Here is a 13,370-nt window from a genome sequence, read left to right as displayed (position 1 = left end):
TATGTGGCATGTGGATATTCAATATCATAAAGTTAAATCACAGGATAAGACCCTGAGATCTAAATTAAATTTTAATTCATTTTGTTCAGCTGATGAGATTTTACAAAATTAAACTCCATCCGAGTTCTTATAGTTGAATGTTGACCTATTATTCTTAATGTATAATTTGGTGGTTAGAAGACCCAATAATAAATGCTCTAACAAACTTAAATTACGTCTTTGAATGTTAATTAGTAATCATTTGCATTTTTTCATTTACCTATTTAGAAAACCAGTGTTCTCACACACTAGCTCCCTTACAACAGCATAGTTTGGAAGACTAGAAACGGGGGAAAAAGAAGCAAAATAATTCATACACAGAAATTTACAAATGCTTTGTTACTTGGTAAATATTTTCAAATATATATTCATTATAACAAGTGGTTTTGCCTATTGAAGTTTAATTTTCTTTTTCATCACCGTAGCTATATAAGACGTGAATATACAGTTTGTTTCCTCTTGTCGGGATTTGAAGCGTCCATCCCTGTGATGGTGGGTTAGGAAGGCTCAATGATAAAATCTTTATTTCAAGATCCAAAGGAGATTGGTTTGATTTCAGGCCATGCCATGTATGTTTGTGGTGGGAACATTGTATCCTTGATTTTGAAAGAGAGTTATTATCTCCTAACTTTGCACTGAATATCTTCTTTCATCACTCACTTCCTTCACTCATTAATCATCTCCTTTAGTTTTTAAGGCCTAATCGTGGAATATTAAACTAAAGATCCCGCTTAATTTCACCGAAATAAATCAGTAATGCAGTCTGATGTCATATCTCGGGCATTGCCAGAACTTACTTGTGGGTAGCATCAGTGTTATTACTCAGAAGGGAACATCTTATATTGATAGTAGCATTGCCCAATCAAACAATGCACAATCGATAGAGGAGTGAAGAAAAGTGAGAAATCCAAAGTTTTACGGGCCGACACCCAGAAATACAGGAAATACAGAGGAAAGAAAGCTCTAGAATCATGTGAAGATAGCAATGCAAAAGATACACTGATACAGAAAGAACTTCAAGTTGATTAAAGTAATCAAAATGACATTTACACAACAGTATAGTAAGCAAATATTGAACCCACACACATGCTTAATAACGCATATGTAATGCAGTGTTGCCAACTGAGCACAAAATGAAGTTTTGTGAAATGGCACGGAACACAAATTATAACATCTAGAAAATCTAATTATGAGTAGAACCTTACCTGTGAAAGCTTGATTTACAGCGTTGCCGACGTTTGTGGACCACTTGGTCATCCAAAGGCATGGATCATTTCAATTGAGGAGTTTGATGTAATAAGAGCGTAAGGGAGTTTACTCCCTTTTTGCATCAAACGCATTTATGGCTTTTGCCATGCTTGTTTAGCCTCCTGATAACATTTCAATTCAATATCGGAATAAAATGCTGCATATTACATTTTGTATGTAAGAAAAAACACTACTTAAATTTTCAACATCGTTTTCCCCAACTGCATGTTTCAGACTTACGCCCTTATTGCACCAAACTCCTCAATTATACAACGATCCTTATATGTTAGGCTGGCATCATTGTATAATAATTTGTCAGATGTTGATATTTTTGACTGAAAATAATTTTAGAAACAAGCTAGTCTCTGTAAATATGGTACATATTCTATGTAAATATAAATATATATTTTAAAAAAATCTTTCTTTGATATTTGTTATATACGTTGTTACATTGTTTCAGTGTAGAATGGACATTGATCTGTATCTGAAACATTTATAAATTAATAAATAAAAGATTGGGTGTGATTGAACTTTTCGTGAAACATACTTCACAGAACATAAAACGGGAAGTTATGTCTCTACTTGAATCATACGACATTGCTGCACAAAACATCATTACATTTACCACTGACAATGGATCAAACATGATAGGCTACAAAATTATTCCATCAAAAAGCAATTCTAGAAGATTGTGACACATGTTTTGAGGAAAAGCGATACCCAGAATGTGATTTGCTTGCAAATGAATATCATTTTCAAAGTGTGAGATGTGCAGCCCACACACTCCAACTGGCTGATGATGACTCCATCAAGGCCAATCCTTCTGTTAGGCAACTCTTCGAAGACGCTAGAAATTTGACAAAGCATCTTCGTAAGCCCACTATGGTTCGTCAACTGAAGAGGGAAGATTTTTCTCTCTACCTATACTTGATGTATCGACACGATGAGGTTCCTCATTTGACATACTGAAATCTGTGAGGAAATTAAAATAATTCATCGAATCTGTTCTTTTAACGAATGAGATCCTTCAGTACAATCTTACTGCTAACCAATGTGATGAGCTTGATTTTGCTTTAGCTGCTTTGGAGTCAGTTCGGCACACGTTCATCACACTCCAGGAAAAGAGCCTTCTTCTGGGAGACTTATGTTCTGTAGACTAAGTGTAAAGTTAAACTTCAGCAGCTCTCTGGAAATGGTAATGAAATTGCCAAATGTTTGAAATTATGTATGGGAAAAGAGGGAGCTGGAAGAAGTCTATAAAAGTAGCGAAGAACAACTCACTCCCTTGTTCGAATATCCAGGCTTCAGTGCTGCTCTTTTTCTTGACCCAAGGTACTTTGTTCTCCTTGAGTGTAACCAGGTTGAAAAGGCCAAGGAATTACTGCATATCCTGGCAAAGCTTGAAAAACTGGAGGCTCGTCCTGAAGATGCGAACAGCGACAATGAAAATATTTTTAACTCCTATACCACAGATGAACTTTACGGAGGCAATGAGCGTACTTCTTGTGAAACAGAATTGGAAGAACTCTTATCACAGCGAAATTCAATTAGACAACCGATGGACATCGATAGAAACAAACATATTATACGAATTTTAGATGACTAGTTTCAATCAACAAAACGGTTACAGATAAACTTCAACGTGTTGGAATATTGAGAAAGTCAGCGTATACTTCAGCCTGAATTGTATAAAGTAGCAAAAGTGGTACTTGCAATTCTGGATACACAAGTCAGCGTGGAGCGCTTATTTTCTTCTTTGCGTTTATACTTAACTTTCTGCGCTACAGTTTATCGCCTGAAAATGTAAATGGCGTAACATTACTGTACAGTAATACCGATATTGTAAGGGATATTGCTGCTCAAGAAGAACTTGTTTCATTCTCATCATCTTTCTCACACACTTCAAAGTGTTAATTAATAAAAGTATTTGTGAAAGGAAGTCTGTTGATTCAATCCGGAGTTGTTCTCTCTTCGCTTAATGTAGACTGCTTATTGAATTGTCTGGTAAATCTAGGTGACGTTGTTGGTGTTTATTTTCTTGTTAATCGATAAGTTTCTTCAGAACTATTATCAGATAAACTTATGTATTTTTTAATGTTGAATTTATAATGGAAATTCATTCTGATGGGTGTTTATCTGGCTACGCTATCCTTTTCTAGTACAGCTTTGGTGAGGAAACGTGCTGCTGTTTCTTTTGGTGATATTGTTGGGGAAACGTACGTTTTCCCTGATGATGCACTTCCTAGATCTTCAGTGTTAGCGGTAATACCATAACCACATTTGTTAGCACTTATTCTAGACTGTTAAAGCCATAGAGTCATTTGAAGCTTCACGAATATAAGACCGGTCATGCGGGCTCTTTCCAGATCTTGTTGATAGTGATATATTCACCACTAGTATCCGTGATTTGTTCTTTACTGAAAGATGGGTGGTAAGCTGTTTCAATATTGCCAAATGGTGTTAAGTCTTCTAAATATGATTCATTTGGAGTGAGGACTGTTTATCTGTTTTCATGGAATATATAGTATACTTTCTTTCCTATCTTCAATTTGTTATCTGATATCTTTCGAAGGAGTTTTTCCGAATGGTTTTATCTTTAGGGTGAGTTCTTGTTCCTTTGCTTCGGTTTGTTTTGGCGTGTATGTTTCGACGGTGGTGATTACAGTGGATGCTTGACAATTTTCACCACTTCCTTGTTCTTTTTGGTGCTGGTGAGTTTGCCTTCTTGGAGAGTTTGCTGTTATTTTCAGTGTCTTTGGTTGATGATTTGCTTGTTTATTTTTTAGTGGCCCACATCTTAAAATGATGGTTTGTTGGTTATTGTGTTAAGTTGATCTTATTCTGGTTGAGTATCAGACCCTTTTTAAAACCTAAAATCTTTACGAGAGCACATTACACTGAAAAGAGTCGTTCTTTATGATCCAGAAATTCTTTCGTATCTTGTTTTAGGACTATTCAGATTAGTTTCGAATATTATAGTTATAATGCTGAAGAATCTTCTTCGTTGTAGGATTCTTGTAAAACCGTTGTTTCGTCGCATGGTAGCGATTGGCTTTGAAAATGGCTACACTTCTTAGTTTGGTGGTTCTACAGCTTTTTGTAGATTGCTGAGGTTATTTCTGTTCGTCCCGTTGAGACTGATCAAATCTACTCGTGAGGTTGTCGCCAAAGCCTGTTCAATCAAAAGCTCCAGAATATTATTGAGTTGCTCGTGGGGGTAGAAGACAGTTTTTGTCACTCCGTTTGGTTTGTGGAACGTCAACACTGTCAGAGAGAGTAAAATATTCATCTCATATGGCCTTAGATACTCTTAGTGGTCAAATAACCCTGCATGAAAAAGTACGAAACTATTTGTACTTATTTATTTGGTAACCTCTAGCACAGAATTGATTACTTGTAAGTCTCCCGAGAATGACCCTCAATAACTCCAAACATATAAATTACCCAATACCACCACTGACGGTGCAGCTTGCACATCGATAGTGGATCCCGCTTAAAAATTGTCACACAGTACATATTATTTTAGGACATATAGAATGAAAACTATTCTCCAAAGTGTTTTATTTGTTAAATCGTAATTTCTGGCAGAAGGATCCAGCTCACCAGCTCGAATGAATCTAAACAAAGATAAGTGTACTCTGCAATATTAGTTCAATATTTTGAATGGAAATATTTTGTAATATCAAAAGCGCATATGTTTATTTACTTTCACGTTGCTTAAATTTCAGTTGTGAAAAGTTTTGCTCAAGGGATTTGAATTGCTTTTCTATTTTATTTGATGTAGAATATAGATTGAAATTTTTATAAACGTTTATCAAGATATTTAAAAAAATATAAACATGAATTTAAAATGTTACTTTTTAATTAAACTATTTAAATTTAGAAGGAACTTTAGTGACAACCAGGCCTTGATCCAGGATTTTCAAACTTGGCATATACATATCAAGTATCAGAAGATGGTCACTATCTATGGAGCCAAGGACATCAAGAGTAGTAATTGGTAACAAATTGGTGGAGACAACTGACACGTCAGGACTACTGCCGCTTTCCGGACGGGTAGGATATGGTAACTGCAGTAAGGAACTATGAGTGGTTTGAAGAAAATCTTGAAAGCGTTGTTTTTGAGCTTCTGTACGAGAATGGTAGTTGATGTTTGCTAAGAATATGTATGTTCGAAAGTTGAGATCTAAGTAGGTCAGGAAACGATACGGAAGCGTTTGTGTAGATCGAACATAGATGGTGGGAATTGTAATAGTAGTAGCTGGAAAATAGTGTCAGTATGATGTGTCCGTGATATTGCTCAGGAGAAGATGGTGTGATATGGCGTCGTCGAAGAGAGTGCTTATCGGCTATTGCTGCACCACCACGTGCAATGCTTTCAGGTAGGTCAGACCGTATGAGATGAAACGTGGAAGATAGAAACGATCAGATCAATTTAGAAAAGTTTCGTTAAGGAGAATGCTGTGTGCGTCGTACTGTTTTGCAAAGGTTTCTAAGAGAACTCGATTAGTAGGTTGTGTACGAACATTACAGAATAGCAACGAAATAGTCTTCCTCCTCTGATCTGTACTATTCATGGTGTTAGTATGAAAATGGAAGTATGTAGACAGGCCAGAATATATAGCAACCATATGAAGTTGGAAAATATCGAAGGCAGCTTTGGTCGCATAATTTAGAATAGCCTCACTTGGAAGGGAAAGGTGCTTTGAAGAGCGATAGTGTTGAAATTCAAAATATTTTCCACGGATTATGATGGTAAGAAGGATGTTTGTGTGATTGCTGAGATACTGGTTGGACGTGGACGTGGAGAAGTACGCTAGTTTCGGGCTTATTTGTACAAGTGTAAGGGCAAACCTAAACCGTTTCCGGATAAGTTGGGTATACCACATCGGAAGTGTAGCACCTAGAAGGTTCGTTGAGCTTAGGATACTCCCTTAGTTCATGATCTCCTTTGCAGTGAGATCAGACGGAAGGATTGGTACATTTGTTTGTTGGGTGCGCATTATAAGTTAAGCAATTTTCAAGTTGTAGTTGGAGAGCCAGAGTTGTGCGCAAAGGCTCCGCCTGATGGTGGCAACGATAGATGTAGACACTGTTGTTGAAAAGATCATTAGTTAGATCTATGTATGTAGGACCATTAGCATTGTTAATACGGAGAACTCGAGTGGGTTGAATCCCATCCTGTTTTAGTTCCCCTAGTATGTCTTGAAATATAGTAGTTCTTCTAGTATGTAGAGGAAATAGTATCTGTTCCTCTAGTAGTCAACTCCACTGATGACTACAGATAGTAATGGAGTACGCCGTGACGAAGATGGTGTTTTGATATGTGTAGTTTTGAGGAGTTGAATTTTTGTGTTTACACCAAATAGTGCTGGTTGAATTTTTGTGTTTACACCAAATAGTGCTGGTCCGACTTTATAGTTAGATGTTTACAAAGATCAGGATTCTTGGTTTTCAGGACGATTCCGTTAGAAGTCTTAGTTAATTTATGGAGATCGAGTCTGGAACAGTATCCTATTAGTTTTTGATAGAATTTTTTTTTTATGTCCGTGAGATCAGTAGGAAGTTCGGTAAATAGAATAGCAAAAATCAAAGTAGGAACAATGTCGATAGTATCTCCAGAAACAGATAAAGCAGATTGATGTTGGATGCTGGCTGTACGAGTTCTAGGACTGAGCAAACCATCAGTACACTTCAGTTTTTAGGTGTGTGAGAGCGATCTCTGTTTGGTTCTCGAGATGGTGAGAGGCTAGAGGTAGACGTTTGAGATTATGAACAGGGACGCGCCCGTGGGCTGTCTGTTGGTGGACCCATAACAGTTGGTAGTAGTTTATGCCGTTCAACTCGATGTTTCGGCGGGTCAGGAGGGCCCAGAATTAGAGCGACTAGTTAGGTACAAGATTCTATGATTTCTCGTATAGTTCTAAAAATGTTAATGACTTGACTTGATTTGCTAGCGCTAAACATCTAAGTGCTGTTGTTTAGCCACTTAGTTTGTTATTGACTTGTGTGGCTAGTGCTAAACACCGAAGTGTTGCTGCTTGACCACTTAGATTATGTTAGAAACTTGATTGACTAGCGCTGTGCTTTCGCTTAACTACTTGGTTTATGTTAGTGACTTATTTGGCTAGCGGAATATATCAGAACCAAAGTCACAAGAATGCAAAATGCAAACTTTACAACTTCACAGAAACTTAAGGGTCTGACGAAAGATTTTCATCTTTCGAAGGCAACATCTAACTAGTGTATTTACACTTTTCTTACTGGTGCGTATGCGTCACTTGATCCTCGTATAGTGTAACAACTAGAAGAAAGGTTAGCTATATTTTCAGTATAGTTTTGTTATTTCTTTTTTTTAATGCTAGCTTGAGAGCTAGGTACCTCTAAAAGAGGTACGCCCTCTTTCAGGGATGGTAAATTAGAGGAAATAGTAGCTGAAAGGATTATTGGCGGATGGTTTAAGGGAGGCTAGATTACTGGACTACATAGCTTTTCATTGTTGAGTTGATTTTGAGTTTAACGTCCCGTTCAGCAGCGAGGCTATATGAGACGTGGATCTACTGATTAACGTGGACTCCGAACCACTTGAGCTCTCGTTGGGAATAGCTTTTCATTGTGTAGACAGTACATTTACCTACTTATTTTGATTTAATAACATGGACATTATGATCTTTACAATCATAATCATTATGGCATTGGGTGTTGGAAGGAATTTGGGAACATAGGCATATTATAAATACAATACAAATAATATAATATAGTACAAACGTAATAGATAATATAATCAGCGTATAAGAACATGAACATATATAGGGACAAATTGAAAATAGATGCATGGTGATGGAAAAGGCAAAAACAATGAGTGAAACAAGATGAAATTTAAAAAAAAATGAAAGGTGTTGAGAATTATTTATTTGGGAGGGAAAAATTTATGAGCATGATGGATGGGATGAGGTGCAGACACGTCACAACACTAGGAAGATGTTAACATCCATTTACTTATCTTCTGCCTATGGACGACTCTTGGCTGATCGAGACGTGGAGGAGCCCTGTTAGGAACAGAAGCAATCACTGTGCAATATAAGATGGAAATATATGAGGGAGATGAGCATGAATACAAAAGTCCTCTATATAAGCGCACGAGCTGGATGATTACGAGGTAGTGTGTAATAATACGCTACACTTATACACATTTACACCTGTTTTCACGCTGTGTTAGGTATGGGTGGAGTAAGATAATGAATGGTACCGAAGAAAAGAAGCTGGTGAATATTGTAGCGATCGGTAATGAACTTGTAGCGTAATGCTTCTAGGTGATAATTGAGAATAGGAAAATAAATACGAGAATAGAGGTCTGGTGTAGGACTAGGCAATGAGATGCGAAAGGCGATTCTAAATGCATTACGTTCGAGAATGACACTTTTTCGTAATAAGAGGTTGATGCAGAGATCCAGGCGGGAAAACCATATGTCAGTACTGGCCGAAGAAAAACTTTGTAAGTGTTAAGACCAAGATAGGAAGGGAGACCCCATGCAGTACCGGTATTTTAAACGTTGCAGAATATTCTGTTATATGCTTTAGCCTTGACAGAGTTGAGGTGGGGTGTCCAGGGGAGATGGTAGAAAGTGATGCTGAGGTAGGTAACTGTTCCGGTAGGATGCAACGGTACGTCATTGACGTGTAAGAATAGCTTGGAAGGATTGCGATGGACCTTAGTACGTTTACGGAGTGGAATGAAAACGATGGCTTGAGTCTTGGCGGCATTGACTGTCAGTTGCCAACTTTGTCACCACTGCGTGAAACGATTAATTGCTTCCTGAAGAGTAGGATTGATTTGTGCTATTGTGTGACAGAGAGCAAGAAATACAATATCATCAGCGTATTGGAATAAAGAGAGTTCGGAGGAGTTTAGAAGAGTGGGCGTCAAAAAGCAGATAGAGAAGTGGCAATAAGACCGAACCTTTTGGAACTCCTGATAACCAAAGATCGGGTATGATAGCTGATCGTTGATGGCAACATAGGCAAGGTGGCAGGTAATAAAATGAAAGTTATGCTGGATATATGCAATAGGAAGTCGTAGTTTGATAAGCTTATAGCTGAATCCTAGGTGCCAAACTTTATCAAACGCCTTTTCAAGGTCGAAAAGAACAAAGCAAGATGGCTGAGTAGAGTTATAATGGTTGGTGACAAGTGACGTAAGACGAAGCAGTTGATCGTTAATTGAATATGAGGGTCGAAAACAAGCTTGACGTGATGGAATGATATGATGGTCGTTTAAGTAGGGGTGTAATCTTTTAACCAGGAACGAAGATTTTACTGAAAGTGGAAATGAGTTGAATTGGCCTATAGGGCGAGACATCAGATGCTGTTTTTGGGGGGTTTGAGAAACATGAGTGTTTTCGAAACCTACCAGTCAGTGGGACAGAGACCCGTGAGAAGAATTAATTTTCATATAAGAGCAAGTAGAGAGAGAAGTGCAAAAGGGCATTCTTTAGTGTGTCGATATGTGATTCCATCAAACCCTGGGGCAGTGTTTCTCTTGCGGCGTATCACAGCTGTGATTTCATTAGTTGTAATGGAAACTGTGAGAATATTATGCGGAAGTGTGTGAGTTTTTGGGTTGTAAGTGTTGTGAATCAAGTGTTGATTTGAGCAGTAGTAGAGTGCGGCGTATATGATCGGAAACTGATGGTGTAAAATGCCTTAAGACGATCAGCAAAAGCATTGGATATGTCCAGATATGATTGAAGCGGCTTGTCATGGACATGGAGAGGATACGTTGTCTTAGTGGATTTGCAACACAAAGCGTTGAAACATTTCCAGTAAAGTGTTGGGTGTGATGTGCCTGCTAGATGATTGCAGGTTTTAATCCAGTGATATTTATAAACGAAGAGAGAATTCCGTACAGTACGTTGCAGTTGGTGATGAAGTGGATGAGGATTGTGTGTGCGAAGGTAGCCGCGGTAGCATTGGCGAGAGCGTCGATCCAAAGCAAGATAATGTGGTGTTAGTTTGAGCAATATGGAATGGACGAAGATTGCGGGATATAAAGAGTAGATGCGTCCTGGATAGCCGTAGTGAGAGTGCCAATTTGTTCAGTAAGATCTTCAGAAGTGACTGAAGCTTAGTAGGGTTCTATAGCAGAAAATATGTACATACGATAGCTAAGCCAGTCGGCCTTGTCATATCGAGATGTGATTCGAGAAGCCGGCAAAAGTGTTGTACATGCTAGACCCGTATGGTAAGTCAGTTTGATTGGAGCATGATCGCTAGCAAGTCTAGGACTGTGACAGTACAATGAGTAGCTAAAGTATTGGAAGTAATGCGATGTCTTGTGTGGTGTTTGAGATCGATCGAGTAGAAGTGCAAGTAGTATGCGAGTTGTAGGAGTAGTGATGAAATCACAAAACTGAGCGTGTTCTTGAGCTGATCAACTGTGAAGGTTTATATCTGCAAGAATAATGAAATGTTTGTAAGAATCGGTTATATGTGAGAAGGCGGGTGTTGGAATGGGATTGCCAGTTCGAACATAGATTATAGCGAAGGTAATTGCTATGAACTTGAAATAAATGGTGATAATGATATATTCAGGTAATTCTGAGGACAAGAATGTTGCCTGTATTACAGGTTATTGCGAAAGCCAATAGCTCTTCAATTAGCTCGGAAAGCTGGTAGTGAGGAATTCGGCAAGAGACGGATTTTATAAGGAAGGTTTCATTTCTCACACCAGAGTGGCATAGGTGCAGGTTACCGCAAAGGTTCTACGCGATGTCTGTGTTTATGGATGAGTGCACCTTGGGTTGATAAATAGTTTCCTGCGATGGTGTAAGAACACGCACCATGTACGTCGCACTGCTGTTGTTACGAATGCGGACGATTCTGTGAATCGTGTCTCCTTCTTATTGCAATTCATCTGTAATTTCCTCGTCCGAATAGGTAGGATGAACTCGAAATCAGCAGATAATATGGGAAGTCGTTTCGGTGTAGGTTGTTGTTTACGACGTGAAGATGTGAGGCTCGTGAGGTTTGTTTACCGAATATTTCAAACGATGCTTTATTGTGGACAGTGGTGGCGAAATTTCTATCAGAAGATTTGAAGACAGCCGTTACGTGTTTTTACAACTTCTTGAAGAGGGAGGTTAGGTAGATAATTTCGTAATTGCATGATGATGAGTTTTTCGTCGTAGTGTTGGAGTAAAGAAAGAATGGAGAGATGGAGTAGAGTGGGATGAAGTAATGATTTGTTCAGATGATTTGCGTAGTGTTGAAGTGATTTTGGCTTCCATATCTGAAGATCCAGAGGTGGAAACAAAATGCTGTTTCTTAGCTGGTGGTGAGTGTTTTTCTTTCAGCGAAATTCGCACGACCCTGAGGAAATCGAGATCTAGTCCGAGTTGAAGTATTAGGAGCTATGGAGGTATTAGAGCATTCGGAAGTTTGTCGATGCCTCTTCCTGCGTTCTCTCCATGCTCTTCACCTTCACGGAATAAGCAGGGCTAGGGAGAACGGGTGGTAAAAAGTCATGGCGACATTCTACGAATTGACCAGAAACTGAGCCAGAATCCGCCATCAGGTAAACAGAGCAAGTGGTACAAAGACGTGGTAACTATTCAAAGAGATGGTGTGATGTGACGCGATGAATAATGAAAATCGCAAGGTAAGACGACAAGTCTGGACAGCCGTCAAGGTTGGATAGTTTCACGTGCCAAACTCGTAGCACAAGACGCCTTTGGCTGAATCAGTCTGACGTACAGTGCTCAGAAGTAAAGCAAGATTAAAAAACGAGAAGAGGAGCAAGAAGGTAACAAAAAGCACCTGTAGTGATGTTTGGTACGTCACAGCTGATATGATCGAAATAACTATCGATCTGGAGAATGATGTGCGCATTTCTATTGTCATAATAAGATTTTTTGGCTTTAATAAAAAGTCTTTCTGTGAATACTTCCAAGTTTCCGCTAAATATATAAAAAAGTGATTATATATACTTCAAGTACATTCTTTAAATACATTTTAATTTTAATAAACACTTACGAAAACGTTATGTTAACAAGCCCTGGTTGAAAGTAGATCCTTATTTAGACCATGCTTCCATGGAGATAGATAGATTGTCGAGCGTCTAGCAGAACCGTGAACATTATGTAGATGTTAGATCCATATTCCTTACATCAACCAACAGAAACGTAGGAGTACGAGCTGCGCGGGATTAAAGGGCCAACAAATATTCTATTTGTAGAACCTGTCAGAAGACGTTAGGCGCTCAGTCTATTCAGGGTGGCACTCTAGATTATTTTGAGATAATTTGTAACTCTATCCATCATGACTCTGGAACTTACTAAAGAAATAATAAACACTTCTGACCAGAGTATATAAACTTGTTTTAGTTTTTAATAAACAAGTGTATATACTCTGGTCAGAAGTGTTTATTGTTTCTGGCACTTACAAATTATTAAAGAAATAAGTTACTTTCTTGTTGTTTATTTTAAATCACCTTTCGAGCTCCCTCTATAAAATATTCAATTGTTGTAACGTACCGTTGAGAAGCGATTTGCTTTTACTCATTTTGTCGTTTTGTAAAAAAAAAAAAAAAAAAAAAAAAAAAAAAAAAAAAAAAAAAAAAAAACCTAGCGGAAACTTCAAATGTTGTATTGGCAACTCTACCACTATTGTGTATTCCGCGAGAGTGACAAGTAGAAGTGAAGTGATTACGGCGTTTTTTCCCCTCTAAAGGACTGTTTATATTACACTGTATTATGACACCTAACGTACAATGTTTCGACAACTGTGAAGTTTAGTGTCCCTTTTTAGCGATAAGTTTATATAAGGAGTGGAGCTACAGATTAAGGCGAAATTGGAACCAACGTAACGCCTTGTAATTTCCAATGTTCTCCGAAGAGGAATCGAACCCGGAACCAAGTGCATCAATGGTCCAAACATTAACCACTATATCAGCGGGAAGAGCTGTTTCCAAAATATTAACAGCTTATAGCTTATTTAAAAATATTATTCTCAGTTTTGTTTGCAAGTGAGTGAATGGATTTTAATAGCTTATAATAAAACAATTTTAAGCGAACTTTGATACTTGC

At 38.0% G+C, this 13,370-nt stretch overlaps 1 protein-coding gene across 4 annotated transcripts in view; it reads left to right on the top strand.

The window, feature by feature from the left end:
• Positions 1 to 13,370, top strand: part of LOC145674429 (pickpocket protein 28-like) — a 216,180-nt gene that overhangs the window by 157,291 nt on the left and 45,519 nt on the right. The window contains exon 14 of one of the 4 annotated variants that reach the window (XM_081744478.1): positions 5,171 to 5,261. The exons of 2 other annotated variants lie outside the window; for them this stretch is intronic. In XM_081744478.1, coding sequence (XP_081600604.1) covers positions 5,171 to 5,182 — 12 coding nt within the window. In that variant the 3' untranslated portion in view covers positions 5,183 to 5,261. Of the gene's footprint in view, positions 1 to 267; positions 307 to 5,170; positions 5,262 to 13,370 lie in introns of those variants that run through there. One more of the 4 variants, XM_081744477.1, reaches the window with a different exon arrangement.

The sequence above is a fragment of the Thermobia domestica genome, chromosome 17, assembly GCF_964235325.1.
Source record: "Thermobia domestica chromosome 17, izTheDome1.hap1.1, whole genome shotgun sequence".
NCBI classification, from domain to species: Eukaryota; Metazoa; Arthropoda; class Insecta; order Zygentoma; family Lepismatidae; genus Thermobia; species Thermobia domestica.
This window is presented reverse-complemented; position numbering and strand designations above follow the sequence as displayed.